Genomic DNA, 25,612 nt, shown 5'->3' with positions numbered 1-25,612 from the left:
CTGAGCAGGCTCCAGCCAGGGCTGCAGGGCTCCCCCCGGGGGCTGCAGGGCTCCCCCCAGGCTCTGGCCACCCTGCCCTCCAGTTTTGCTTACAGCTTCCTCTGTGGAGGAGCAGTAGGAGGAAATGGTCAGGCAGCAAGCATGGGGCTGGGTGGGCAGCCACCCACATCCTCCTGCTGAGCCGAAGCTGCTTACAGGGAGCAGCAACTGTACCAGGTAAGAGCTCAAGGGCCCCAGGACAGGTGGTGTCTAAATCCATCCTCCTCCTGCTCTGGGCAGGCTGTGCAAGCACACAGCAAGCACAGAGCCCTCCCTGAGCTCCTGAGCTGTGCCACAGGGCCTTCTCCAGCAGGCAGCTGCAGCTCAGCCTCTCTCCCTGCTCTGCAGCAGGCTCAGGCTGGGGCAGCAATGCAGGGAGAGAGAAAATGCATTGGAACGTGCATGGGAAGAGCAGCAGAGGAGCACGGAGGGGCTGGGCAAGGCAAGGCCCCTGCTGGCTCCAGCTGACAAACCCTGGGCACAGGAGCCATCAGTGCAGGCACCTGCCCCTGGGCATTATACAGCTGCCTGCCCCTGGGCACTGCACAAGGCCTTTCCAACCCCTCCCATCACCTGGAACATGCCAGAGGCTGAGGCAGCACCACCCGGCCCCAGCAGAGGGAGGGCAGGGCAGAGCCTGCCCAGCCAGGCCCTGCCGGGGAGGTCCCTGCGGCGTCAGGAGCTGCCCCAGGGGCAGGATTGTCAGAGATGGGTGAGGAGGGCAGGAGAAGGCTGCAGTCTCCCCAGAGGTGCTCCAGGTTGGAGGTGCTCCTCGAGCCCCTGCAGAGCTGGCATGGTGCAGCCCCGGGGACAAGGCCACTTGCCACAAGTGTTTGAAGGCAGCCCCGGGGGCCGTGGCTGGCAGCAGGGCAGGGGCTGGGCACGGTGCCTGCTGGGCCTCAGCACCCCGGGCTCGAGTCTCTCTGCAGGATCATCTCCTCACAGCAGGCAGAGCCACAACCAGAGCCACTCCTTTCCATGCTTCTGACCGGTGGGGGAAAGCTTCTACATTCATCACAGTCCAGGAAATGCATCTCCTTAGGGGGGGAGGGAGGAATGACAGCCACAGACAAACCTAGGAACGGCCCTGGGGCGCCGGCTGCCCTGGCCCCGAGTTGCTCTGGCAGGGGAGAGCAGCAGAATCACCAGCACGAGGCAGAGGATGAGCCGGGAGAATGGTTTGGAAGTGAGAGACCTTCGGCCGGGGCGGCTCCGCTCGCTGCGGCCAGGACTCGGCCAGAGGCTTCCGTCGGTTCGGGAGGCGATGGAGGGAGAGAGGAGGAGAGTCCAAGGGGCAGCTGGCAGCTGCACTATGTGTAGAAGATGATCTCTGGGATCTGTCCATCCTCCACCGAGGTGCCGTTGTTGTTGCCGGCGGCGTAGCAGAAGGTGAAGCAGGTCTTGGCGCCGCTGGTCGGCGACTCGTGGATCACCTTGCGCAGCCCTTTGGTGCCGTAGTGCGAGTCCGGACCCTGCCGAGGCCACAGCGACAGCAGCGCCTCAGGGGGAGCTCACACGGCAGCAGCCGGCCTCACAGCCCGGCCTCAGGCTGCCGGCCCCCCGAGCCCCGGCCCCCCGGCACCGCCGAGCCCCGGCTCCCCGAGCCCCTGCCCCCCCGGCACGGTCAGGGTGGGGAAGGACTTCCGGAGTTCATCCAGGTCAATCCCCACAGCAGCCTGCCCAGGGGCACAGTGCCCAGGGGGGATTGGAAGCTCTCCACACCAGGAGACTCCACAACCTCTCTGGGCAGCCTGCCCCAGGCCTCCAGCAGCCTCACAACAAACAACTTTCTCCTCCTGGTTAAGTGGAACCTCCTGGGTGCCAGTTTGTGCCCCTTGCCCCTTGCGCTGTCCCTGGGCACCACTCAGCAGAGTCTGGCCCCAGCCTCTTGCCCCCCACAGCTCCTTCAGCTCTTGCTGAGCATTGCTCAGCTCCCCTCTGGGGCTGCTCTCCTCCAGGCTCTCAGCCCCAGGGCTCTCAGCCTTTGCTCCTCACAGAGCTGCTCCAGGCCCCTCCTCAATTAGATACCAACTGCTCAAGCCCTGGCAGGCAGGCTCTGGGGACACCCCCTCAGAACTGCAGCTCCTCTGTACACACCAAACCCCCACACCCCATGACTCAGGTACCTGTTCATAGAACCATGGAGTGGGATGGGTTGGAAGGGACCTTAAAGATCATCCAGTTCCAACCCACTGCCACAGGCAGGAACACCTCCCACTAAGCCCAGGTTGCTCTTTGCCCATCCTGTTCATTCCTGAAGCTGGTCTGTGGTGCAGGTTCTTGCTGCACCGAGGCAAGGAGCACAGAGAAGACAGAATCACAAACTCCCAGAATCACAGAGCTGTCAGGCCTGGGAGGGACCTCAAGGCTCAGCCACTTCCAAACCCCCTGCCATGGGCAGGGACACCTCACACCAGGGCAGGTTGCCCAGACCCACATCCAGCCTGGCCTTAAAACCCTCCAGGGCTGAGGTTTCCACCACCTCCCTGGGCAGCCTGTGCCAGGCTCTCACCACCCTCCTGGGGAACAACTTCTTCCTAACATCCAGGCTGAACCTTGAGACTGTGTCCTCTCCTTCTGTCACTGCTTGCCTGGGAGCATCATAGAATCAACCAGGTTGGTAAAGACCTCAGAGAGCATCCAGTCCAACCTATTACCTAACCCCTAACACCTCCTGACAGCTAAACCATGGCTCCAAGTGCCACATCCAAGCCTTTTGTGAACACCTCCCTGGGCAGCACATCCCAGTGGCCAATTACTCTTTCTGGGAAGAACTTTCTCCTCACCTCCAGCCTGAACCTCCCCTGGCACAGCTTGAGACTGTGTCCTCTTGTTCTGGTGCTGGGTGCCTGGGAGAAGAGCCCAACCCCCTCCTGGCTACAACCTCCCTTCAGGGAGTTGCAGAGAGCAATGAGGTCTCCCCTGAGCCTCCTCTTCTCCAGGCTGAGCAACCCCAGCTCCCTCAGCCTTACACCACAAAGCCTCTAAGAGGCAGAGCAAAGAACCAGGCTGCAGTGACAGGAGGAGAGCAGCTGCTGCCCCCTCCCCTCTCTTTGCCTGGTGTCTGGCAGCCATGGGCAGGCCAGGAGGGTACCTTCAGAGTGGCACAAGCTGTGTAGTTGACGTTGGGGAGGATCTCCACAGGCTCCTTGAACATGACGCGGAAGGTGCTGGAGGAGCCGTCGCAGCTGAAGCCGGTGTCGTTCTGCCCCAGCACCGTGTTGCTGTCCGTGTGGATGATCTGCAAGGCAGAGCCACAGCCTCAGCCTCAGCCTCAGCCACAGCCTCAGCCTCAGCCACAGCCTCAGCCTCAGCCACAGCCTCAGCCACAGCCACAGCCTCAGCCACAGCCTCAGCCACAGCCTCAGCCACAGCCTCAGCCGCAGCCTCAGCCACAGCCTCAGCCACAGCCTCAGCCTCAGCCACAGCCTCAGCCACAGCCACAGCCTCAGCCTCAGCCTCAGCCACAGCCTCAGCCACAGCCTCAGCCACAGCCTCAGCCACAGCCACAGCCACAGCCACAGCCACAGCCACAGCCAGGCTCCTGCTGGAAGCTTGTCCTGCAGCACTGCAGGCAGGTCACAGACTGCTTCTGCTCGGAAGGGAGCCTCCAAGGGCATCTCTGTCCAACCCCCTGCAGGCAGCAGGGACAGCTCCAGCCAGAGCAGGCTGCACCAGGGACACAGCCAGGCTGGTCTGGGGCCTCCACCACCTCCCTGGGCAACCTGTTCCAGTGTCTCCTCACACTGCCCAACTTCCTCCTGATGTCCAACCTAAACCTCTCCTGCTGCAGTTTCAAACCACTGCCCCTCAGCCTATCCCCACAGGGCCTTGCAGGTCCCCTGCAGGTAGGCTGCTCCAAGGTCTCCTCTTAGCCTCCTCTTCTCCACACTACACACCCCCAGTACCCTCAGCTGCTCTGCACCAGCCCTGTTCTCCAGACCCTTCACCAGCCTTGATGCTCTTCTCTGGACCCACTCCAGCCCCTCACTGTCCTTCCTGGAGCCAGGGGCCCAAACCAACCCAGGATTCAAGGTGCAGCCAGAGCTGGGGACAACCCCTTTCTGCTGGCCACTCCATTGCTGAGCCTGAGATGCTGCTGGCCTTGGCCACCTGGGCACAATCCAAGCCTTGAAACACCACTCCAGCCTTTAAACAAGATCCTGATGGACTTCAGACAACAGAGTCCCCCTCAGAGCTCATCATGGTCACTGGTGGTGTGAGGCCACACAGCAGCACTGCCCAGGCCCAGCACAGACCCAGCAGCTGCTTTCTCTCCTCTCCCCTCTCTGAATTGTGGCTGCTCTGCTGCAATCAAACAGCCAGGAGCCAAAGAAGGTCCAAGCAGAGCTGCAGCACCCCCAGAGCAGAGCTGCTGGAGTGGGAAGCACCTCCAGCTTGCTCCCAAACTGCGTCACCAAGCTCCAGGAGATACTTCCAGGGGCTGTGGGCTGGGGAGATCCTGCAGTGACGCAGGCCAGGGGACAGCAATAATCCCTCTGATCCCCAGGGCCCCATCTGGCCCTGGCTGCAGCTGCCAGCACCCTGGCCAGAAATCACACCCAGCCCCTTCTCCCTTCAGGTTTTGGGGCCTATGGACCCCAGAATGTGTGAGCAGCCCCCCAGCAGCCAGCAGTACCTGGATGTTGACTTGGTAATCCGTGGGGCCGTGGATGGATCCATAGAGCCCAAAGCCAACCACGAAGATCCTCTTGTTGACAGAGAACCTGCAGGGACAGGGCAGAGGAGTCAGAGCAGCCTGGCACTGCTTGGCCACAAGGCAGACACAGCAAGGGTCACAGAATGGGTTAGGTTGGAAGGGACCTGAAAGATCATCCAGGTCCAACCCCCTGCCACGGGCAGGGACACCTCCCCCCAGCCCAGGCTGCTCAAGGCCTCATCCAGCCTGGCCTTCAACACCTCCAGGGAGGGAGCAGCCACAGCCTCCCTGGGCAGCCTGTGCCAGGCTCTCCCCACCCTCACTCTCAACAATTTCTTCTTCATCTCCACTCTCACTCTCCTCTCCCAGCTCAAAGCCATTGTCCCTTGTCCTGGCACTCCCAGCCCTTGTCACAAGTCCCTCCCCAGCTCTCCTGGAGCCCCCTCAGGTACTCTGCTCTAAGGTCTCCCTTCAGCCTTCTCTTCTCCAAGCTGAACAGCCCCAGCTCTCATCCTGTCTCCACAGGGGAGGTTCTTCAGCCCTCTGCTCATCATTGTGGCCTCCTCTGGACCCACTCCAGCAGTTCCAGTGTGCCAGGGGCACCAGTTCCAGTCCCCGGTGTGCTGGGGGGCATCAGAACTGGACACAGGACTGCAGGTGGGGACCTTCCCTCACTTTAATTCCACACCCAGGATTTCTCTGAGCACTCTCTAGTGTTCAGAGCCACATCCAGCCTGGCTTTGCTGTTTCTCTGCAAGCTCAGCTCTAACCAAACCAGGTACCAGCAGCAATGCAGCCACAGGCAGCAGTTTAGGCTAGAGAGCCAAGATGAGGTCCAAATGTGGCTTCTGGAAGCCCCTTACAGCAGGGAACCAACCTGGTGGCTGACAGAGCCAAGCACAGGAGGAGGCCACAAGCTGTGTGGTGACTCCAAGCACTCTGTACAGCTGCAGGAAGCCACTTGAGAAGGAGACTGAACAAAAACTCAATCCCCCAAGAGGCCTCCAGGGCAGCTGAAAACCTTCACCAAGACAGAAGCCAAGAGGCAGCCTGCAGCTTTCCCTGCAGATTGGGGCATCCAGCGATGCTCTGTGCCCTTTGGGGTGCAAGGCAGGGTCTGGCAGGGGGGGTCAGGTGCAGGGGAGGCTGAGGCTCGGCACAGCCCTCCCCCACGGGCAGAGGAGCTGACCTGATCCTGTCGCTCGTCCCGCTGTAGCCCCAGCGGCTCTCCACCTGCTGGAAGCGGCTGATGCTGCACTCCTTGCCCCGCAGGCAGCAGCGCGGCCGATCGATGAACTCCACCCGCGGCTTGGGGTTGACGGTGAAGTGCAGGAAGAGGCTGACCACCTCCCGGTCCGTCAGGATCCCCGACTGGGCCGGCCCTGCAGCACAGGAGAGGCTCTCAGCCCTCGGAGCCTCCACCACCTCCCCGGGCAGCCTGTGCCAGTGTCTCCCCAGCCTCACTGTGCAGAGCTTCCTCCTGGTGTCCAACCTAACTCTGTCCTGCTCCAGTTTCAAACCATTGCCCCTCAGACTCTCCCCACAGCCCCTTCTGAGCAGTCCCTCCCCAGCCTGCCTGCAGCTCCCTGCAGATACTGCAGTGCAGCTCTGAGGTCTCCCTGGAGCCTTCCCTTCTCCAGGCTGCACAGCCCCAACTCTCCCAGCCTGTCCCCATGGCAGAGGGTCTCCACCCCTCTGAGCATCTTGGTGGCCTCCTCTGGACCTGCTCCATCAGCTCCAGGTCCTTCTTGGTTGGGAGCCCAGAGCTGGCCCCAGCCCTGCAGGTGAGGTCTCCCCAGAGCAGAGCAGAGGGGCAGGATCCTCTCTCTCCAGCTCTGGCCACACTGCTCTGGATGCAGCCCAGGCTGCCCTTGGCCTCCTGTGCTGCCAGTGCCCAGTGCTGGCTCCTGCCCAGCTGCTCCCCCACCAGCACCCCCAAGGCCTTCCCTGCAGGGCTGCTCTCAACCTCATCCCCCCCAGCCTGAATTGAGAGTGAGGATTGCTCCAGACACCTTCTCATCTGCTCCCCTGGAACCAGATGTTCTTCCAAGGTGCTGCTGAACTCAAGCTTTGCAAAGCCCTCTGAATGCTCTCAGAGGTGGAACTGGGCAAAACCTGAAGGTCTTTAGCACAAGAATCCAAAGCTGCTCTGCAGCTCTCTGTGCAAGAGGCTTTTAACAGCAACAGAAGTGCTGCATGCTTGAGAAACAACAGCAGGAGCTGCTCCCCAGTGTTGGAAGCAAGTCACCAGCTCTGAGCTGCTCCAAACCCACCTGGAGTTGGTCTGGCTCAGCACAGGCTGGGGGCCCCCCAGCTCAGCACCATGTTCCACAGACAGAAGGTGGCCCAAGGCTGCAATAGGCAGGGATGAAAGGACTGAAGGCAGCGGAGTGCTGGCAGAAGTGAGCCTCTGGATGCTGTGCTGAGCAGAGAGCAGCTCTGCCACTGCTCAGGTCTGGACTCATCCTGCCTTGCTCAACCCCATCCTCTGAAGTTTCAAATTACTTGCTGGGAGGGAAGGCAGCATCACAACTGCCAGGTGAAACATCTGCAGGCACAGCTCCAGGTCTGGGAGCAGATCTGACTGCACAAAGCACTGCCTGCAACAACCTGGGGCCTCCTCTTTGGGCTTTCTCCCCCTCTTTTGGCAAAGGGAGGTGGAAGGGAGGTGGAAGGGAGGTGGAAGGGAGGTGGAAGGGAGGTGGAAGGGAGGTGGAAGGGAGGTGGAAGGGAGGTGGAAGGGAGGTGGAAGGGAGGTGGAAGGGAGGTGGAAGGGAGGTGGAAGGGAGGTGGAAGGGAGGTGGAAGGGAGGTGGAAGGGAGGTGGAAGGGAGGTGGAAGGGAGGTGGAAGGGAGGTGGAAGGGAGGTGGAAGGGAGGTGGAAGGGAGGTGGAAGGGAGGTGGAAGGGAGGTGGAAGGGAGGTGGAAGGGAGGTGGAAGGGAGGTGGAAGGGAGGTGGAAGGGAGGTGGAAGGGAGGTGGAAGGGAGGTGGAAGGGAGGTGGAAGGGAGGTGGAAGGGAGGTTTCCCTCTCCCACCTCTGCTGTGATCATCAAAGCAATCAGTCACTCAAACTCAGGAAAAGGACAAAGCTGAAGCAATTTCAAGGCAGTCTCTTGTTTAAGGAGCAGCTGATGAGCACAGGCTCAGCTCTGGGGTTTCTTTAGCTCTTCTTTGAGGTAAAGGAAGATGGAGAAACACAAAAGAGTTTGCTCTGGACACAGCCCAGGCTGCCCTTGGCCTTCTGTGCTGCCAGTGCCCACTGCTGCTGCAGCTGCCTACAAGTGACCCTGATGCTGCTTGAATTTCAAGTCAAATACAAGCCCCAGCAGCTTTCTGAATGTTAGATCTGAGAGCAGCACATGTCTGGAGCCATCAGCTCTTCCAATTACCACCTCCTGGAAGGGGATGAATGGAGCAGAGATCCAACCCACAGCTCCACAGAGATGCAAGAGCAGCATGGACAAGGAGGCTGCCATTGGCCTCGTGGGCTGCAGGTTCCCATTGCTGGCTCATGCCCAGCTTCTGCCCCACCAGCAGCCCCAAGTCCTTCTCTGCAGTTACACAGTGGGTTTGGCAGCTCAGTGGGGCTGGGGGATAGCAACAGATTTAAGTAACTACAGGATACAGAGAGGGGGAAAAGCCCAAACCACGAAACAGCCCCAAACCAAATCCATTTTCCTGTCATCGGTGCTCGGCAGTGGAGAGAAAGCCAAGGCCAGGCTTGCAGGGAGGCCTTCTGTTGAGTTACCTGCTGCAAACTCCTCAATGGTCATCAGGGGGAAGCGGATCAGGGAGAGAGCCTTGCCCAGGACCTTCCTCTTGTTCTCTGGAACCACCTGCAGCTGCTGCCGCTGGCACTCGGCCTCCGACCAGCGAACCACCGCGTTGAAGAGCCGAACCTCGCGGATGCCCAGCGTGTCCCTCTCCAGCACTGCCACCAGGGTGTCTGCAGGGCAGGACAGTCACACCCCAAACCATCCCCAACCCCTCCATGTGTCCCTCTCCAGCACTGCCACCAGGGTGTCTGCAGGGCAGGACAGTCACACCCCAAACCATCCCCAACCCCTCCATGTGTCCCTCTCCAGCACTGCCACCAGGGTGTCTGCAGGGCAGGACAGTCACAACCCTAGGCAAACCATCCCCATCACCCCCTCCATCTGTCCCTCTCCAGCACTGCCACCAGGGTGTCTGCAGGGCAGGACAGTCACACCCCAAACCATCCCCAACCCCTCCATGTGTCCCTCTCCAGCACTGCCACCAGGGTGTCTGCAGGGCAGGACAGTCACACCCCAAACCATCCCCAACCCCTCCATGTGTCCCTCTCCAGCACTGCCACCAGGGTGTCTGCAGGGCAGGACAGACAGTCACAACCCCAGGCACTAACCCAAACCATCCCCATCACCCCCTCCATGTGTCCCTCTCCAGCACTGCCACCAGGGTGTCTGCAGGGCAGGACAGTCACAACCCAAACCATCCCCATCACCCCCTCCATCTGTCCCTCTCCAGCACTGCCACCAGGGTGTCTGCAGGGCAGGACACTCACAACCCCAGGCACCAACCCAAACCATCCCCACCCCCCCTTGATGTGGCCTAGCCACCAGGCCCCTGTGGACAGCCAAGAGAAGGAAAATGAGAAGCAAGTGAAATAAAAGAAACCCAAACCCAACCTGTGGTAGTTTTAGGCTGTGCCTAGGAAATTTTCCACAGGTCTTGGACAGAAAGTAGCAGGATGTTGGGGCGGGGGGGGAATAATTTTCCAGCCACCACACAACCCCAGGACCTCCTCCAAGTGCTGCCTGCAGCGTCTGAGGGTGATGAAGCTGCAGCCAACCCTGCCTGCCTCGCTGGGGTGTTAATGGAAGTGCAGAGGAAAGAGCTGCAACTTAACTTTGGATGAAGCAAGCAGCATGAGAGCCAAAAGGGCTCCTCAGTGCATTACCTCCACAGTCCCTCCTCAGGCAGAAGAAGGTTAAAGTCTGAATGGTTTAATTAGCTGTGCCCAGCAAGCCTGAGAGCTGCAGAGGATCATTCAAAGAGCCAATTCTGGCCTCCAAAACCACACCACCTTCCTCACTCCAAAACCTGACTGAACCTCAGGGGGAACAAAGCCAACTCCACAACAAGAAGGCAGCTCACACCCACCCCAAAAGCTGCCAACACCAACAGAGGAAATGGCCTTTGCAGCATGCCCACAGCACTCAGCTTGGCCCAGGGGATGCAGATTCCAGGGTGCTACTGCAGGCAAATGCCTTGGCTCCAGCCACCCAGTGCCAGCCTCTGCTCTTGGCTGCAGAAGAGCAGAGCCACAGAAGTGTCAAGTCTTAACCTGGCATAGCTTTGGAGGCTGGTTATGAAAGCAGGTGGAGGAGGGAGGGAAGATGGGGTTGGGGGGAAGCCTTACCCAGATCAATGTCTGTAAAGCCCTCAGCGTTGATGGCGTCAGAGGTGTTCTTGTCGATGTTCTCCAGGCAGAGGCTGGCCAGCTGAGGCTCATCAAAGAGCCTTGCCTGGGGGAGAAGCAGCAGTGCTGAACACAGAAGGCATTTTGAAGTCTGCACTGAGGATGGACCCCACTCCCTTCCCCCCAGAGACTGCCTCTGTACTCAGCACTGGTGAGGCTGCACCTTGAAAACTGGGGTCAGCCGCGGGCCCCTCACGTCAAGGAGGGCATGGAGGGGCTGCAGCAGGTCCAGAGAAGGGCAATAAAGCAGAGGAAGGGGCTGGAGAACAGGGCTGGGGAGGAGCTGCTGAGGGAGCTGGGGGTGTTCAGTGTGGAGAAAAGGCTGAAGGGAGACCTTAGAGCAACCTTCCAGGACCTGAAGAGGCTCCAGAAGAGTTGGGGAGGGACTTGTGACAAGGGCTGGGAGTGCCAGGATGAGGAACAATGGCTTGGAGCTGGGAGAGAGGAGATTGAGACTGGAGATGAGGAAGAAATTGTTGAGAGTGAGGGTGAGGAGACACTGGCACAGGTTGCCCAGGGAGGCTGTGGCTGCCTCCTGCCTGGAGGTGTTGAAGGCCAGGCTGGATGAGGCCTTGAGCAAGCTGGGCTGGTGGGAGGTGTCCCTGCCCAGGGGGGATGGAACTGGATGAGCTTTGAGATCCCTTTCAACCAAACCATTCTGTGAGTCTATGAACAGGGCTGGTGAGGAGCAGCTGAAGGAACTGAGGTTTGTCCAGCCTGGAGAAAAAGGAGGTTGAGGAGAGACCTCTGCAACCCCCTTCAAAGGAGGCTGAAGCTGGGTTTGTGTTGGTCTCTTCTCCCAAGTAACAAGTGATAGGACAAGAGGAAACAACTTCAAGTACCACAGGGGAGATTCAGGCTGGCCATGAGGAGCAACCTGTTCCCCACAAGGGCTGTCAAGGCCTGGCCCAGGCTGCCCAGGGCAGTCCTTGAATCCCCATCCCTGGAGGGACTGAGAAGCCATGGAGATGTGGTGCTGAGGGCCACAGTTTAGTGGTGCCCTGGCAGTGTGGAGGTTAACAGCTAGACTGGATGATCTGAAAGGTCTTCTCCAAGCCCAGTGGCTCCATGGCTCCAGGATTCAGCAGCAGCTCCGTGCCCGGCTGCCCGGCGGGGCTGCCGCAGCCTTTCACAGGCGGCTCAGCGTGACAGGCACAGCAGAGAGCTGCTCTTGGCACCAGCTCTGCTGGGGCTCTGCATGCCTGCAGGCACGTCCTGCTGTCCCCACACATCACTGAGCGTGGCCCCAGTGCTTCCAGGCACCACACTGACCCTGCCAGCCGAGCAGGAGCTACCACATGGTTCGATACTGAAAGCTCTGCAGGACGGCTGCAGGGCTGCTGGCCCCAGGGACTCGTGGAGTGGGTTGGCTTAGAAGGGACTTCAAAGCTCATCCAGCTCCAACCCCCTGCCACAGGCAGGGACAACTCCCACTACACACTAGGGACACCTCAACAAGAGGTGGCTCAAGGCCTTATCCAGCCTGGCTTTGAACACCTCCAGGGAGGAGGCAGCCACAGCCTCCCCGGGCAGCCTGTGCCAGGCTCTCCCCACATTCATGAATTTCTTCCTCATCCCCACTCTCAATCTCTCCTCTCCCAGCTCAAAGCCATTGTCCCTCAGCCTGGCACTCCCAGCCCTTGTCACAAGTCCCTCCCCAGCTCTCCTGGAGCCCTTCAAGAAGGTTACTCTAAGGTCTCCCTGGAGCCTTCTCTTCTCCAGGCTGAACAGCCCCAGCTCTCCCAGCCTGTCCCCACAGCAGAGGTTCTGCAGCCCTCTGGTCACCTCTGTGGACTTTTCCTGAGGGTGTCTAGAGACAGGCCAGGAGGGAATGGTTTAAAGCTGAGGCAGGGCAGGGTTACACTGGAGCTGAGAAAGAAGTTCCTCAGTACAAGGATGGTGAGGCTCTGGCACAGGCTGCCCAGGGAGGCTGTGGCTGCCTCCTGCCTGGAGGTGCTCAAGGCCAGGCCGGAGGAGGCCTTGAGCGTCAGGGGCCTCTCTGCCCACAGCAGGAGGGTTGGAGGAGACAATCTCTGAGGTCCCTTCCAACCTAAGCCATTCTGTGGCTCTATGGTGTGATGGCCATGGTGGTGCTGGGTTGAAGGTTGGACTCTGACACCTTGAGGAAGAACCCTCTGGTCTCTGGACGCTCGGATCCGTACCGCGCTCCTAGCAGGCCGGAGCTCCCCCAGGGGCCTCCCCCTGCAGAGGGCTGTGAGCTCACCTGTGTCAGCAGCATGAAGGCATTGTCTGCTCGGAGGTTCTTCTTCAGGAACTCCACACAGTGAGCCTCCAGGGCGGGCACTGCGTATTTCTTGGCCGTGTACAGAGTTGTCATAACAGTCTCGGGGCCGATCTGAACCTCGTCCGAGTAAAGGAACCTGAAAGCGTGCAAGCAAGCAAACACTGCCCTGCTGCAGCCAGCAAGGACACAGCCTCAGAGCCCTCACAGCTCAGAGAAATGCCCCACAGAATCACAGCGTGGCTCAGGGTGGAAGGGACCTCAGAGGTCACCGCAGAAGGGACCTCCAAAGCTCATCCGGTGCAACCCCCCCGCTGCCAGAGCAGGGGCACCCAGAGCAGGGCACACAGCAACACATCCAGAGAGGGATGGCTCCACAAACCCCCTGGGCAGCCCTTGTCACCTTCACAGGGAAGTAATTCTTCCTCATGTTCACATGGCACTTCCTCTGCCTCAGCTCCCACCACTGCCCCTTGTGCTGGCACTGGGCATCCCCCAGCAGAGCCTGGCTCCAGCCTCTGGGCACTGCCCCTTCATGTATTAATAAACATGAATGAGGTCACCTCTTAGTCTCCTCCTCTCCAAGCTGCAGAGCCCTCAGCTCCCTCAGTCTGTCCTCCTAAGGAAGATGTTCCACTCCCTTCATCACTTTTGTGGCTCTGCACTGGACTCTCTCAAGCAGTTCCCTGAGGTCCTTCCTGAACTGAGGGGCCCAGAACTGGACACAATATTCCAGATGTGGCCTCACCAGGGCAGAGTAGAGAGGGAGGAGAACCTCTCCATCACTGGAGGTGTTCAGGAGGAGACTTGATAGAGTGCTTGGTTGCATGGTTTAGTTGATTAGGTGGTGATGATAGGTTGGACACAATGATCTTGAAGGTCTCTTCCAACCTGGTCTGGTCTATTCTATTCTACTCTACCTACTCACCAGAGCCTTTCCAATACAGCCTAGGATACCATTTGTCTTCCTGGCCACCAGAGCACATTGCTGGCTCAGGGTCAACCTTCCACCCAGCCAGACCCCCAGGTCCTTCTTCCTTTCACTGCTCCCCAGCAGCTCAGTCCCCAACCTATCCTGCTCCACGGGGTTGCTCTTTCCCAGGTGCAAGACTCTCCCCTTGCCCTTGTTGAACCTCATTACATTTCTCCCTGCTCAACTCTCAGCCTGTCCAAGTCTTGCTGAATGGCAGCACAACCCTCCTGTGGCAGCCACTCCACCCAGCCTGGTGTCATCAGCAAACCTGCTGGCAGTGCCCTCTGTGCCCTCATCCAGGCTGTCTACTGCAACCCCCCTGCCATGGGCAGGGACACTTACAACTAGATCAGGTTGCTCCAGGCCTCATCCAAGCTGGCCTTGAACACCTCCAGGCAGGAGGCAGCCACAGCCTCCCTGGGCAGCCTATTCCAGTCTCACCACTCTCTGCTGAAGAACTTCTTCCTCAGCTCCAGTCTCACCCTGCTCTGCCTCAGCTTCAGACTATTCCCCCTGGTCCTGTCTCCAGACACCCCCAAAGCTCTTTCTTCAAGGCTGCTCTCAACCCACTCTGCACCCAGCCTGGATTTGTGCCTTGGACTGGCCTGACCCAGATGCATGGCCCTGCACTTTGACTTGCTGAACCTCATGCAGCTGACCCTTCTCAAGCCTGTCAAGATCCTTCTGGATGCCATCCCTGCCCTTAAGTGAGTCCAGAGCACCAGAGAGCTTGGTGCCCCCAGCAACCCTGCTGAGGGTGCACTCACACTTACAGCTGGAAGGGTTTGCACCTTCTTTCCACTGGCTCCCATCTATCAAGGAGAGGCCTTGAGGGTCCCTTCCAGCCCAATGCAATCTGTGAATCTTGCAGGAGCCTTCCAACCCAAACCATTCCCTGGGGGCCAGGCACAGCAGAAGTCCAGCACAAAGCAAGAGTTAAGTGCAGTGGGACACGAGGGCTGCCCTGCTGCCAGCCAGGCTCAGCCTTCCCTGGGAGGTCAACACAAGGAAGCACATTCATCCTGCAGGGCAAAACAAAGCCTGCAGCAGAAGCCTGCCCAAGCCTCTGAGCCTGCTGAGCAGAGAGGGCAGGAACTGCCAGGCTGAGCTCAGTAAAACCAGCCCCACACTGCACAGCAGCCCTGAGCCCACGCTGAGGCCTCTGTTGGCTGCTTTGCCTTTAAGCAGTGGAGCATTTGCCACGCAGCATGTCAGAGGCATGGGGCACAGAGGTGTGGCACCACGTGTGCCAACTCTGCTTGGCATTCCTGTGCCAGGGAATGTTTTGGAAACTCCAGCAATTGCTTCTCCTGCCTTTCTCTAGGGGACCCAGCAACACCTTGCTGCTCCTGGAGGCTCCCTGCAGCAGCAGGGTCCTGCTAGGGGCATGCCAGGCAGTGGCCCCAGCTGCAGGGACCTGTCACAGAGCTTCTCCAGCTATTGAGGGGCAGGAGGCAGTTCAGCAGCCTGGGGTGCATTGAGTGTAGCCAACAGGTCAAAGGAGGTTCTCCTCCCCCTCTGCTCTGTGCTGGTAAGGCCACATCTTGAGTACTGTGCCCAGTTCTGGGCTCCCCAGCTCAAGAAGGACCAAGAGCTACTGAGGAGAGTCCAGCACAGGGCCACTGAGGTGCTGAGGGGACTGGAACAGCTCTGACATGGGGACAGGCTGGGGAGCTGGAGAGGGGGAGGCTGAGTGGGATGTGATCAATGCTTACAGATATCTCAGGGGTGAGGGGCAGGAGGATGGGGCCAGACTCTGCTCAGTGGTCCCCACAGACAGCACAAGAGGCAATGAGCATGAGGTTGAACATGAGGAGGAACCTTTGGTGTGAGGGTGGCAGAGCCCTGGGGCAGGCTGCCCAGAGAGGTGGTGGAGTCTGGAGAATTTCAGGCCCCCCATGGATGTGCTCCTCTGTGACCTTCTCTACCTGCCTCTGCCTTGACAGGGGGGTTGGACTGGATGATCTCCAGAGGTCCCTTCCAGCCCCTGCCATTCTGTGAGGCACAAACAGGGAGAATTCCAAGGGAGGGAAGCATTCCCAGCACTGCTGAATGCAGGTTTTGTGCTGCTCTAGAGCATCTCTTAACAGCACCACCAAGCTCAGGGAGGTACTTTGCACACACCCAGAGCTCTCTTCTCTAAGCAACCCTTTTAATGACAAGGCCAAAAGAGTCATTGAATGGTTAGGGCTAGAAGGGACCTTAAAGACCACCTAGCTCCAACCCCCTTGCCAAGGGCAGGGACACCTTGCACTAGCCCAGGTTGCTCAAGGGCCTGTTCTTAGAGCTGCTCTAACAACAGCCACTTCTAATTACTGCACTAATTAGGTTAGTGTTTATCTTTATGAGAGGCCAAACTGTTTGTGCAGAGCTGGAAAACAAGAGAGGCTCAAACTGTGGAGGAGGAGACTCAGATCACAGCCCCAGACAATCAAAAATGTTCTTTGGGTTACCATGGAAATAAAAGTAATTAAAAAGGTTCTCTCAAGACCATTACAGCAGAACAGCCAAAGGCTCTCCAGAAAGGGCCCTGTGCTGAGCTTTCAGGATGGGCACATCCACAGATTTGCAGCAGGTTGGAAGGGATCCCTCCAAGGGCAGCTTGGCCAAGCCCCTGCAGGCAGCAGGGACAGCTCCAGCCAGAGCAGGCTGCACAGGGACACAGCCAGGCTGAGCCTGAAGGGCTCCAGGGATGGAGCCTCAACCACCTCCCTGGGCAGCCTGTGCCAGTGTCTCCCAACCCTCCCTGTGCAGAGCTTCCTCCTGCTGTCCAACCTAACCCTGCCCTGCTCCACTTCCAAACCATTGCCCATGGTCCTATCCCCACAGCCTTTTCTGAGCAGCCTCTCCCCAGCCTGCCTGCAGCTCCCCTGCAGATATTGCAATGCAGCTCTGAGGTCCCCTTGGAGCCTTCTCTTCTCTCTTCTTTGTCCCTTGATAAGCTTCTGATCCTACAGTGTTAGGTCACAGCTTGGAGCAAGTCCAGAGGCAGCTGTCAGGACCAGCTGCCATTTCAGAGCAGTGTTTGGAGGGTCCAGTTTTCCTCTGGGAAGGTTCAAACCATGTCCTTGGTAAGGTTCCTGCAGGAACACAGCATCCCAAACCTTCCTTTGGCACATCTAAGCTCTGAACATCTCACAAGGGACAGTTTGATTCTATTGGGAGGAAATTCTTGAGAGTGAGGGTGGGGAGAGCCTGGCACAGGCTGCCCAGGGAGGCTGTGGCTGCCTCCAGCCTGGAGGTGTTCAAGGCCAGGCTGGATGAGGCCCTGAGCAGCCTGGGCTGGTGGGAGGTGTCCCTGCCCATGGCAGGGGTTTGGAACTGGATGATCTTGAAGGTGCCTTCCAACCCAACCCATTCTGTGATCCTATGCATCTCCATTTAAGCATCCACCACTGACCCTGGCCACAGCCTCAGGCTTTGGAGGCCCTGTGCTAACTCCACACACTGCTCCCACCCAAAATACCAACATTTCAGGTGATGGCTCTCATCCATGATCACAGCCTCAGCACTGGCAGGGCAGCAACAAGAGTCTGCCTCTAATTCAGTCTCTACTGCAGCCTCACCAGGTCACAAAAACAACAACCTCTGCCCTCCAGAGAGCTCCACCTGAGCTGAGAGAGCCAAGCACCAATTAAAGGGATTCCCCAAGTGCTGGAGTTTGGTTTGAAGAGAGCTGAAGGGGAGGGGGCTTGGGGCTCCCTTGTCAATTAGAATCACAGAATTGTTAGGGTTGGAAGGGACCTCAAGGATCATCCCCTGCCAACCCCCCTGCCATGGGCAGGGACACCTCACACTGAATCAGGTTGCTCAGAGCCACATCTACCCTGGCCTTGAAAACCTCCAGGGCTGAGGCTTCCACCACCTCCCTGGGCAACCTGTGCCAGGCTCTCACCAGCCTCCTGGGGAAGAACTTCTTCCTAACATCCAATCTGATTTCTGGCCTTTCATTGCAGCACAGATGCATTTTTGCATCTTCTCAGACAGTCCTGACCCTTCTTGAAGGTAAAGCCAGAAGTGTGCCAGAGCTCCACACAGTCATCAGGCCCAGCAGGAAGCATGTGGAGAGCACAGGACTGGAAAGCCCTGGAAGGAGGTGACAGCAATCCCACAGAAATGGGACAATGGGGATGTCACACAGACCCAGCCAAGCTTAAAGGCATGGCTGAATAGGATGGTACAGCCCCTTCCTCCTCATCCCCCCCCTCCTCCCAGCCTGACAGCTCCATGGAAATCCAAGCCCAGCTCTCCACAAGAGGAGCAAACCACAAGGGAGACACCCCAGGGAGCAGCTGACAGCCAGCTCACACCCTTGCCTTACCTGTTGCAACTCCTTCCTTCACCCAGAGCCTAAAGGAGCTCCAAGGATTTCTAACTTCCAGAGCATTAAGAGACCTCTGAGCAGCCTTCCAGTACCTGAAGGGGGCTAGAGAAAGGCTGCAGAGGGACTGTTCCCAAAGGCCTGCAGGGACAGGACCAGGGGCAATGGCTTCAAACTAGAGCAGAGCAGCTTGAGATTGGATGTGAGGAACAAGTTCTGCCCCAGGAGGCTGCTGGAACACTGCACCTGCTTGCCCAGGGAGACAGCTGAGTGCAGGTATTCAAGGTGAGGCTGGACAAAGCTCTGAGCAACCTGCTCCTCTTGGAGGATGTCTCTGCTGACTGCAAGGGGGTTGGACTGGATGAGCTCTGGAGGTCCCTTCCAACCCAAACCATTCTGTGATTGCATTTCCCCAACAGCTTCAAATCAACCCAAAGCATGAGGGAGAATTTCTGAGACAGCATCTGAAAAGGCTGAGAATCAATTCACCTCCAAGGGCCACCACATGCCCCTGCTGCAGCTGAACACCTCCCTGCTGCAGCACTTGCTTGGTGTAAGGACATTTAACTGCATGTTTACAACAGTATTAAGTCCCCAGTGTAGTTCTGCCCACAGTGCAGATCAGCAGCAGGGCAGCTAATCCATTTAACCATTGCTGAACCAAAGCATGGAGAGAGTCAGAGGCTGCTGTGCAGCAGCTTCACTGGAGTCTCACCCAGGGAAAGAGGGGGTTTTGATACCAGCATTTAACCATCCTTGAACAGATCAACAAAGGGGATCTGGTCAGACCTCACCTGCAGGGCTGTGTCCAGCTCTAGGGCCCCTAACACAAGAAGGACCTGGAGCTGCTGGAGAGGGTCCAGAGCAGGCCACAAAGATGATCAGAGGGCTGCAGAGCCTCTGCTATGGGGACAGGCTGGGAGAGTTGGGGCTGTGCAGCCTGCAGAAGAGAAGGCTGCAGGGAGATCTCAGAGCTGCATTTCAATATCTGCAGGGGAGCTGCAGGCAGGCTGGGGAGGGACTGTTCAGAAGGGGCTGTGGGGATAGGGCCAAGGGCAATGGTTTGGAAGTGCAGCAGGGCAGAGTTAGGTTGGACACCAGGAGGAAGCTCTGCACTGTGAGGGTGAGGAGACACTGAAACAGGTTGCTCAAGGATGTGGTTGAGGCTCCATCCCTGGAGCCATTCAAGATCAGACTTGCTGTGTCCCTGTGCAGCCTGCTCTGGCTGGAGCTGTCCCTGCTGCCTGCAGGGGCTTGGCCAAGCTGCCCTTGGAGGGATCCCTTCCAACCTGATGCAATCTGCGACTCCGATGTAGAAACTCAACGACCTCCACTCCACAAACCACTCCACACTGCCCTCACTGCCCACAGCCTTCTCTCCAACCACACTGCTCCCCCCAGTCACACCAGAGCAGCAGCTTACTTCAGCAGAGCGAGGAAGGCAGCAGGCTCCACGTCAGGCAGCTCAATCTCTGTAGAGGTTGTGGCCATTCCCCCATTAAACATCGCATCGAAGACTGCGCTGCCCACAGCCAGCACAAACCTGAGAGGGGGGGAAAAGAGAACAGCCAAACAAGCACAGAAACCTCCTGTTAAAGGCAGTCCCCAATAAACAAAACCAACCAACCCAATCCCAGGCTGCTTGCTGTTCCCCCAAGGCCACCCCCAGGGAAGACAAATCGTTGCCCAGTGTTAAAGCAGAAGGGTTTTGCAGGAGCAGGGAGCCTCAGGCTTGCTGCTCCGCACCACAGCTGCAACCAAGGCCATTTGGAGCCCTGTCCCAGCACACCCAGAGGAAGGGTTCCCCTCCAAAGACAAGAGCTGCTGCATGATGGAAGGGAAGGCACGTGGCTGCTTTGCAAAGTCCTCCTTGGAGGAGCGTCCAGGTCACTCAAGTGGTGGAGAGGCTAAGAAAGAAGGAAGTGAAGGGCCTCAGATTCCCCCAGAGAACAGAGCCCAGGTCTCGGTGCAGCTCCTCACAGCCAGCTCCTGAAGACACTGCAAACTTGCCTCTGTGACCCTCCTGCCCTGCCACCAGCAACACATCCCTGGGGACAGCACTGCAAGCTGTCAAAACTTGATGCTGGGAGAGGGGAGATTGAGAGGGGAGATGAGGAAGAAATTGTTGAGAGTGAGGGTGGGGAGAGCCTGGCACAGGCTGCCCAGGGAGGCTGTGGCTGCCTCCTGCCTGGAGGTGTTGAAGGCCAGGCTGGATGAGGCCCTGAGCAAGCTGGGCTGGTGGGAGGTGTCCCTGCCCATGGCAGGGGGGGTTTGCAGTAGATGATCTCTAAGGTCCTTTCCAACCTGAGCCATTCTAGGGTTCTATGAGATGTGGTGCTGGGGGCCATGGTTTCGTGGTGCCCTGGCAGTGCTGGGTTAAGGATTGGACTTGGATGATCTCAAAAGTCTCTTCCAACCTCAACAATTAGCAAGCAGCACCTGCCTGCTCCTCACTCCCTCTGCAAGAACAAAGCAAAGTGACTTGCAGCAGTGCCCCAGCCACTTCCCTGAGCTTAATTATTTTGTCTTCACAAGGATCCAAAGTTGACTCCAAAGGCTCTGGAAGGCCTGCAAGGAAACTCTTCTCATCCTGCTACTCACAGATCCCCATCCACCTATTTTCCCCTGACTTTTTTGTACCCCTTGGCACCTCCACTCCTCACCCTAGCTTAGTTTGTGTGTGCAGCAGTGCTGCTCCCCTCTGAGGCACTGCAGCCATGCCAACAATAAGCCACTGGAGGACCACGAGTGCCCCAGGGCTGCCACACCACCTCCCTGCTCCATCAGCTCTGCTGCCAAGAGAGCTTAAAATACCTCCTCCAGAAGAGCTGGCCCAGGAACAGGGCAGCACGTGATGAGCTGGAGTTTGGTGAGAGCAGGGGTGACAAGAGGTTAATGAGTGATGAGCAGTTGCTGGCTGCATGCTTCCAGCTCCCCCAAGGACCAGAGACACCTGGTGAAGTGAGCTGGAGGCAAGGAGAAGCCTGAACAATGCAGGCCTGGAGCTGAGCATGGGGACACCTCAACATGGGACACTGCAGGTGCTCCAAAGGATCTTGAATGGTAGGGCTTGGAAGGGACCTCTGGAGATCATCCAGGCCAACCCCTCTGCAGGGTCAGCCAGGGCAGGGCACACAGGAACACATCCAGGTGGGTTTGGAAAGTCTCCAGAGAAGGAGACTCCACAACCTCTCTGGGCAGCCTGCCCCAGGGGTCCAGCACCCTCACAACAAAGAAGTTTCTCCTCCTGTTGAGGTGGAACCTCCTGGGTTCCAGCTTGCCCTTGTTCCTTGTCTTGTCAGTGGGCATCACCCAAGAGAGCCTGGCACCTTCTTCTTGCCCCCCACCCCTATTTATAGACATTGATCAGAGCCCCTCTCAGCCTTCTCCTCTCCAGCCTAACCAGCTCCAGGGCTCTCAGCCTTTCTCCACAGCAGAGATTAGCACATGAGCAAGAAAAGAAAGGATGACCTCAGAAGAGAAACACCTGGAAACAGCAGCCAGAAACCCCCATGGACTGTCCCCAGGCTGAAGCCATCCCAGGGTGTGGCACACAGAGGGGTCCATGGCCACAGGCTGCCCCTGCTCCCTTTCAGGCCACATTTCCTGGCCACTTAACAAGCTTAATTAACAAGCTCAGTTATGACACCCAGTCAGCTCCTGGCTGATGAGGTTTAAGATGTTTCTAAGCTGGTTGATGTTGTGCTCCATGAAGCAGATCTAGAAGAAGGCTGAAACAAAGCCCTGCTGCAGGGCACAACCAAGGCCCTGACCCTGGCCATGTCACCATCGTGATGCTTCCACCAGACATCAAAACCATTCAGGCCCTTCCTCCTGCAGCACTGACTCCAGTTGTGGTGCCCTCAACACAAGGAGGACATGGAACTGTTGGAGAGGGTCCAGAGGAGGCCACCAAGATGAGCAGAGGGCTGGAGAAGCACCCCTGTGGGGACAGGCTGGGAGAGTTGGGGCTGTTCAGCCTGGAGAAGAGAAGGCTGCAGGGAGATCCTCTTATGGCCTTTCAGTACTTAATGGGGACAAAAAGATGGGGATGGACTTTTCAGTAGGGCCTCCTGTGATGGTTTGAAACTAAAAGAGGAGAGATTCAGACAAGATGTGAAGCAGTAATTTCATAGCATCACAGAATGGGTTGGGTTGGAAGCAACCTCCAAGATCATCCAGTTGCAGCCCCCTGCCATGGGCAGGGACACCTCCCACCAGCCCAGGCTGCTCAGGGCCTCATCCAGCCTGGCCTTCAACACCTCCAGGCAGGAGGCAGCCACAGCCTCCCTGGGCAGCCTGTGCCAGGCTCTCCCCAACCCTCACTGTCAACAATTTCTTCTTACTCTCCAGTCTCAATCTGCCCTCCTCAAGGATCTTTTGAGGCTGAGGGTGGCGAGATCCCATCCCAGGTTGCCCAGAGAGGTGGGAGATGTCCCATCCCTGGAACCACTCCAGGTTAGGTTGTTTGGGGCTCTGAACAGCCTGCTCTAACTGGCAGATTGTTGGACTGGGTGAGCTTTAAAGGTCTCTTCCCACCCAAACCATTCTTTGATTCTGTATTGATTGTCTTCCTCCATGGCTTTACAGAACCACTGAACTTGACAGATTCCCTCAGACACTCACCTAAACCAACAGCAGGCTCAGAAACCTCTTCCCTGCACCACCACATGTGGATGGCATCACTGTGGTCACTTGGCATGGATGCTACATTCAACCACCTCAGCCTACAAAGGCACCACCTCTGCTCTGCTGCTTCCTGGAGGAGCCCAACCAGGGAGCAACTGCACCATCACCTCCAGCTCCTGCAGGAGCACAACTCTCAGCTTCGTTGCCCTGAGCAGTCTGCTGTCAAAACTGGCCACTTCCACCACACCATGAGACCACATCAGACATCACAAAGCTGCCTGGCTGGGAAGCACCTTAGGATCATCAACTGCCCACCACCACCTAACATCTCCCTGTTCACAACTGCCAGACCATGTCCCTGAGCACCTCATCCAAACATCTGCCAACACCTCCAGGGGTGGAGACTCCACCACTGCCCTGGGCAGCCTCTTCCAGTGCCCAAGGACCCTTCTGGTGAAGAAATTTGGAGGAGGACCTGGAGGTGCTGGGTGGCAGCCATCTGACCGTCAGCCAGCTGTGTGCTTAGGCGGCCAAGGCCACCAGCATCCTGAGCTGAGTGTGTAAGTGTAACCAGCAGGAGAAGGGAAGCGATTGTGCCCCTGGACTGGCACCAGCGAGGCCACACCGTGAATCCTGGGGTCAGTTCTGAGCCCCTCACTCCCAGAAGGACATTGAAGGGCTGCAGCAGGTCCAGAGAAGGGCAATGAAGCTGGGGAAGGGTCTGGAGAACAAAGCTGGGGAAGAGCAGCTGAGGGAACTGGGGTTGTTCAGCCTGGAGAAGAGGAGACCGAAGGGAGTCCACTCTCAATCTCCCCTCTCCCAGCTCACAGCCATTGTTCCTCATCCTGGCACTCCCAGCCCTTGTCAAAAGACCCTCCCCAGCTCTCCTGGAGCCCCTTCAGGTACTGCAAGGCTGCTCTGAGGTCTCCCTGGAGCCTTCTCTTCTCCAGGCTCAACAGCCCCAACTCTCCCACAGGGGATGTTCTCCAACCCTCTGATCATCTTTGTTGCCCTTCTCTGGTCCCTCTCCAACAGTTCCAAGTCCCTCTTATGCTGGGGGCACCAGAACCGGACAGAGTCCTGCAGGTGGACTCTCACAAGAGCAGAGCAGAGGGGCAGAATCTTAGAGCTCTTTGTTCAGTGCTGGTACAGCCGAGCAGCCCAGAGGCACGTCCCGCAGCGCTGTGGTGCAAGTGGCACACGGCAGTTCACCAGGGCTGCCCCAAGATGCAGCTGAATGTCAGAGGAGCTGCCCAGAGAAGCAGCTGAACGTCAATCAACCACCTGAGGTTTGCATTATCCAGGTGGAAGCCATGCCCAGCTTCTCAGCCAGCCAGGAGCTCAGAGCCACAAACTCTTTCAAATGGCAGCTCAGCCCTCCAGCGTTTAACCTCATCTGGTTACCTCCAGCCCAGATGTCAACTCCTCCCGAATCCTGAGGGGTGTTTTATGGTAGTGGATTACCCTCAAAATACCGAGCTTCAGAAAGGAGGCAAGAGAAAGGTTCCCCTAGGAAGGAAATGTCGTGGGCAGAAATCTGCTGTCTCAAACCGCTGCTCTCTCCTTTCCATCCCCAGCGCTCCCACCGATCCCTTTCTCTGTCAGCAGAGATCAGGCACTCTCGGGGGCCGCTCCTCCTCTCCTCCAGTACCCACACAACCAAGGGTCGCTTACGAGGGCAGGGATTTGGGGGTTTTCCTCCCCGTGCTCGCCCCTGTCGCACCTATCCTGCAGGGAACACCCTGCCGAGAGGCAAACCGGACCCCATCTCACGGCCACCCCCTTCTCGGTAACCGTAAGGAACACGACGCTGATGCGAGGCGACAGCACCCGACCAAGGCCGCGGGGCAGAATCGCCTCTCAACCTGCACAAGCCCAGCCCGGGGGGCTCCGCACGCCGGCGCTCGGCGCTGCCTCCCCCCGAGCCGGCTGCCTGCTGCCGGGGCCGGGCCGAGCCCGGCGCATCCCCGCCACGGCGGAGAAACGCGGGGCGCAGTTACCCGGCCCCCATCTCTCCTTTCAGGAGGGAGACGCAGAAGCCCAAACCCTGCACCTCCCCTCCCCGGCTCACCCCCAACCCCGCCGCGGGGGTGCAGGAACCTCCGCACGCAGCACAGGGCCCGCCCCGAGGCCCGGGACCCCTGCGGGCCGCCCCCTCCCCGGCCTGCCCCGTGCCCACCGCGTCACCGCTCTGGGGCTCCCCGCTCCGCGGACCCCCCGGGCCCCCGCCCGCGGGGCCGCCCCCGCTGCCCACCTGTGCGCCGGGATGCGCTGCGAGCCGCGGCCCTTCCCCACCAGGAAGTGGACGTCGCTGAGCACCTCGTTGTTGAAGAGGAAGGCGAACCGCTCCTGCACCGTCGGCTTCGTCGCCTGCCAGTTATAGACCGGCTCCCGCTGCAGCGCCCCGCCGGGGCCGCCCGCCCCGCCGGCCGCCCCCGCCGCCCCCGCAGCAGCAGCCGCCGCCGCCGCCGTCCCCGCCGCCGGGCCCCCCGCGCCGCCGCCGCCGCTCGCCGCCGGGTTGGCAGCGCCGCACTGGTTGTAGGTGAGGCCGGGAGGCGACGGGGGAGCGCCGTTGGTGCAGGCGGCGGCTGCGGCGGCCGCGCCGTTGCCCGGCGGTGGCGGCGGCGGCTGCGGGCAGGAGGAGGAGAGGCCCCCGGGGCCCCCGCCGCTCCCACCGGCCGCCATCTTGTGCGGCGGAGGCGCAGGAGCGGGCGGCGCGGGGCGGCGCTGCAGCAGCACCAGCACCAGCAGCGGCGGGCGGGACACGGCGGCGGCGGGCGGGAGAGGGGCGGCGATGGCGACGGCGGCGGCGGCGGGGCGAGGGGTGCCGGGGCGGCTGCCGGCGCTGCTGCCGGTGCTGGTGCAGAGAGCGGGGCAGCAGCGGCGCATGGGGCACGGCGCGGCGCCGCCGCCGGCCGGGCCAAGGGGGAGCGGCGGCAGCAGCGGCGGGGCGGGGAGAGGGCGGGGGGCGGGCGGGGCCGGGCTGGGCTGGGCTGGGCCGGGGTGCGGGGAGCGAGGGGAGCAGGGCGAGCCCCGGTGGGAGGAGGGCATGAGGCGGAGAGGAGTGAGGAGAGAGCCCTGAGGGGCAACCCTGAGGGGCAGCTTGGGGGATCTGGGAGTGATCCCTGAGGGGCAGCTTGGGGGATCTGGGAGTGATCCCTGAGGGGCAGCTTTGGGGGTGCAGAGGCAATCCCTGAGGGGCAGCTTGGGGGATGAGGGAATGATCCCTGATGGGCAGTTTGGGAGATGAGAGACAATCCCTGAGGGGCAGCTTGGGGGGTGCAGAG

General features: G+C 59.2%; 1 protein-coding gene across 1 annotated transcript; it reads right to left on the bottom strand.

Annotated features, from left to right (window-relative positions):
• Positions 1-135: 135 nt before the first annotated feature.
• Positions 136-25,260, bottom strand: BTBD2 (BTB domain containing 2). The gene is made up of 9 exons (XM_054175237.1): positions 24,580-25,260; positions 19,120-19,239; positions 12,385-12,541; positions 10,101-10,206; positions 8,448-8,645; positions 5,889-6,081; positions 4,679-4,766; positions 3,134-3,280; positions 136-1,511 (listed from the first exon to the last, which is right to left on the bottom strand). The coding sequence occupies exons 1-9, from the start codon at positions 25,212-25,214 to the stop codon at positions 1,350-1,352; spliced, it is 1,806 nt and encodes a 601-aa protein (XP_054031212.1). The 5' UTR covers positions 25,215-25,260; the 3' UTR covers positions 136-1,349.
• Between the last annotated feature and the right edge of the window lie 352 nt (positions 25,261-25,612).

Source organism: Dryobates pubescens, chromosome 31 (assembly GCF_014839835.1).
Source record: "Dryobates pubescens isolate bDryPub1 chromosome 31, bDryPub1.pri, whole genome shotgun sequence".
In the NCBI taxonomy this organism is placed as follows: domain Eukaryota; kingdom Metazoa; phylum Chordata; class Aves; order Piciformes; family Picidae; genus Dryobates; species Dryobates pubescens.
The sequence above is the reverse complement of the archived record's forward strand: the minus strand, read 5'-3'. Positions and strand labels throughout refer to the sequence as shown.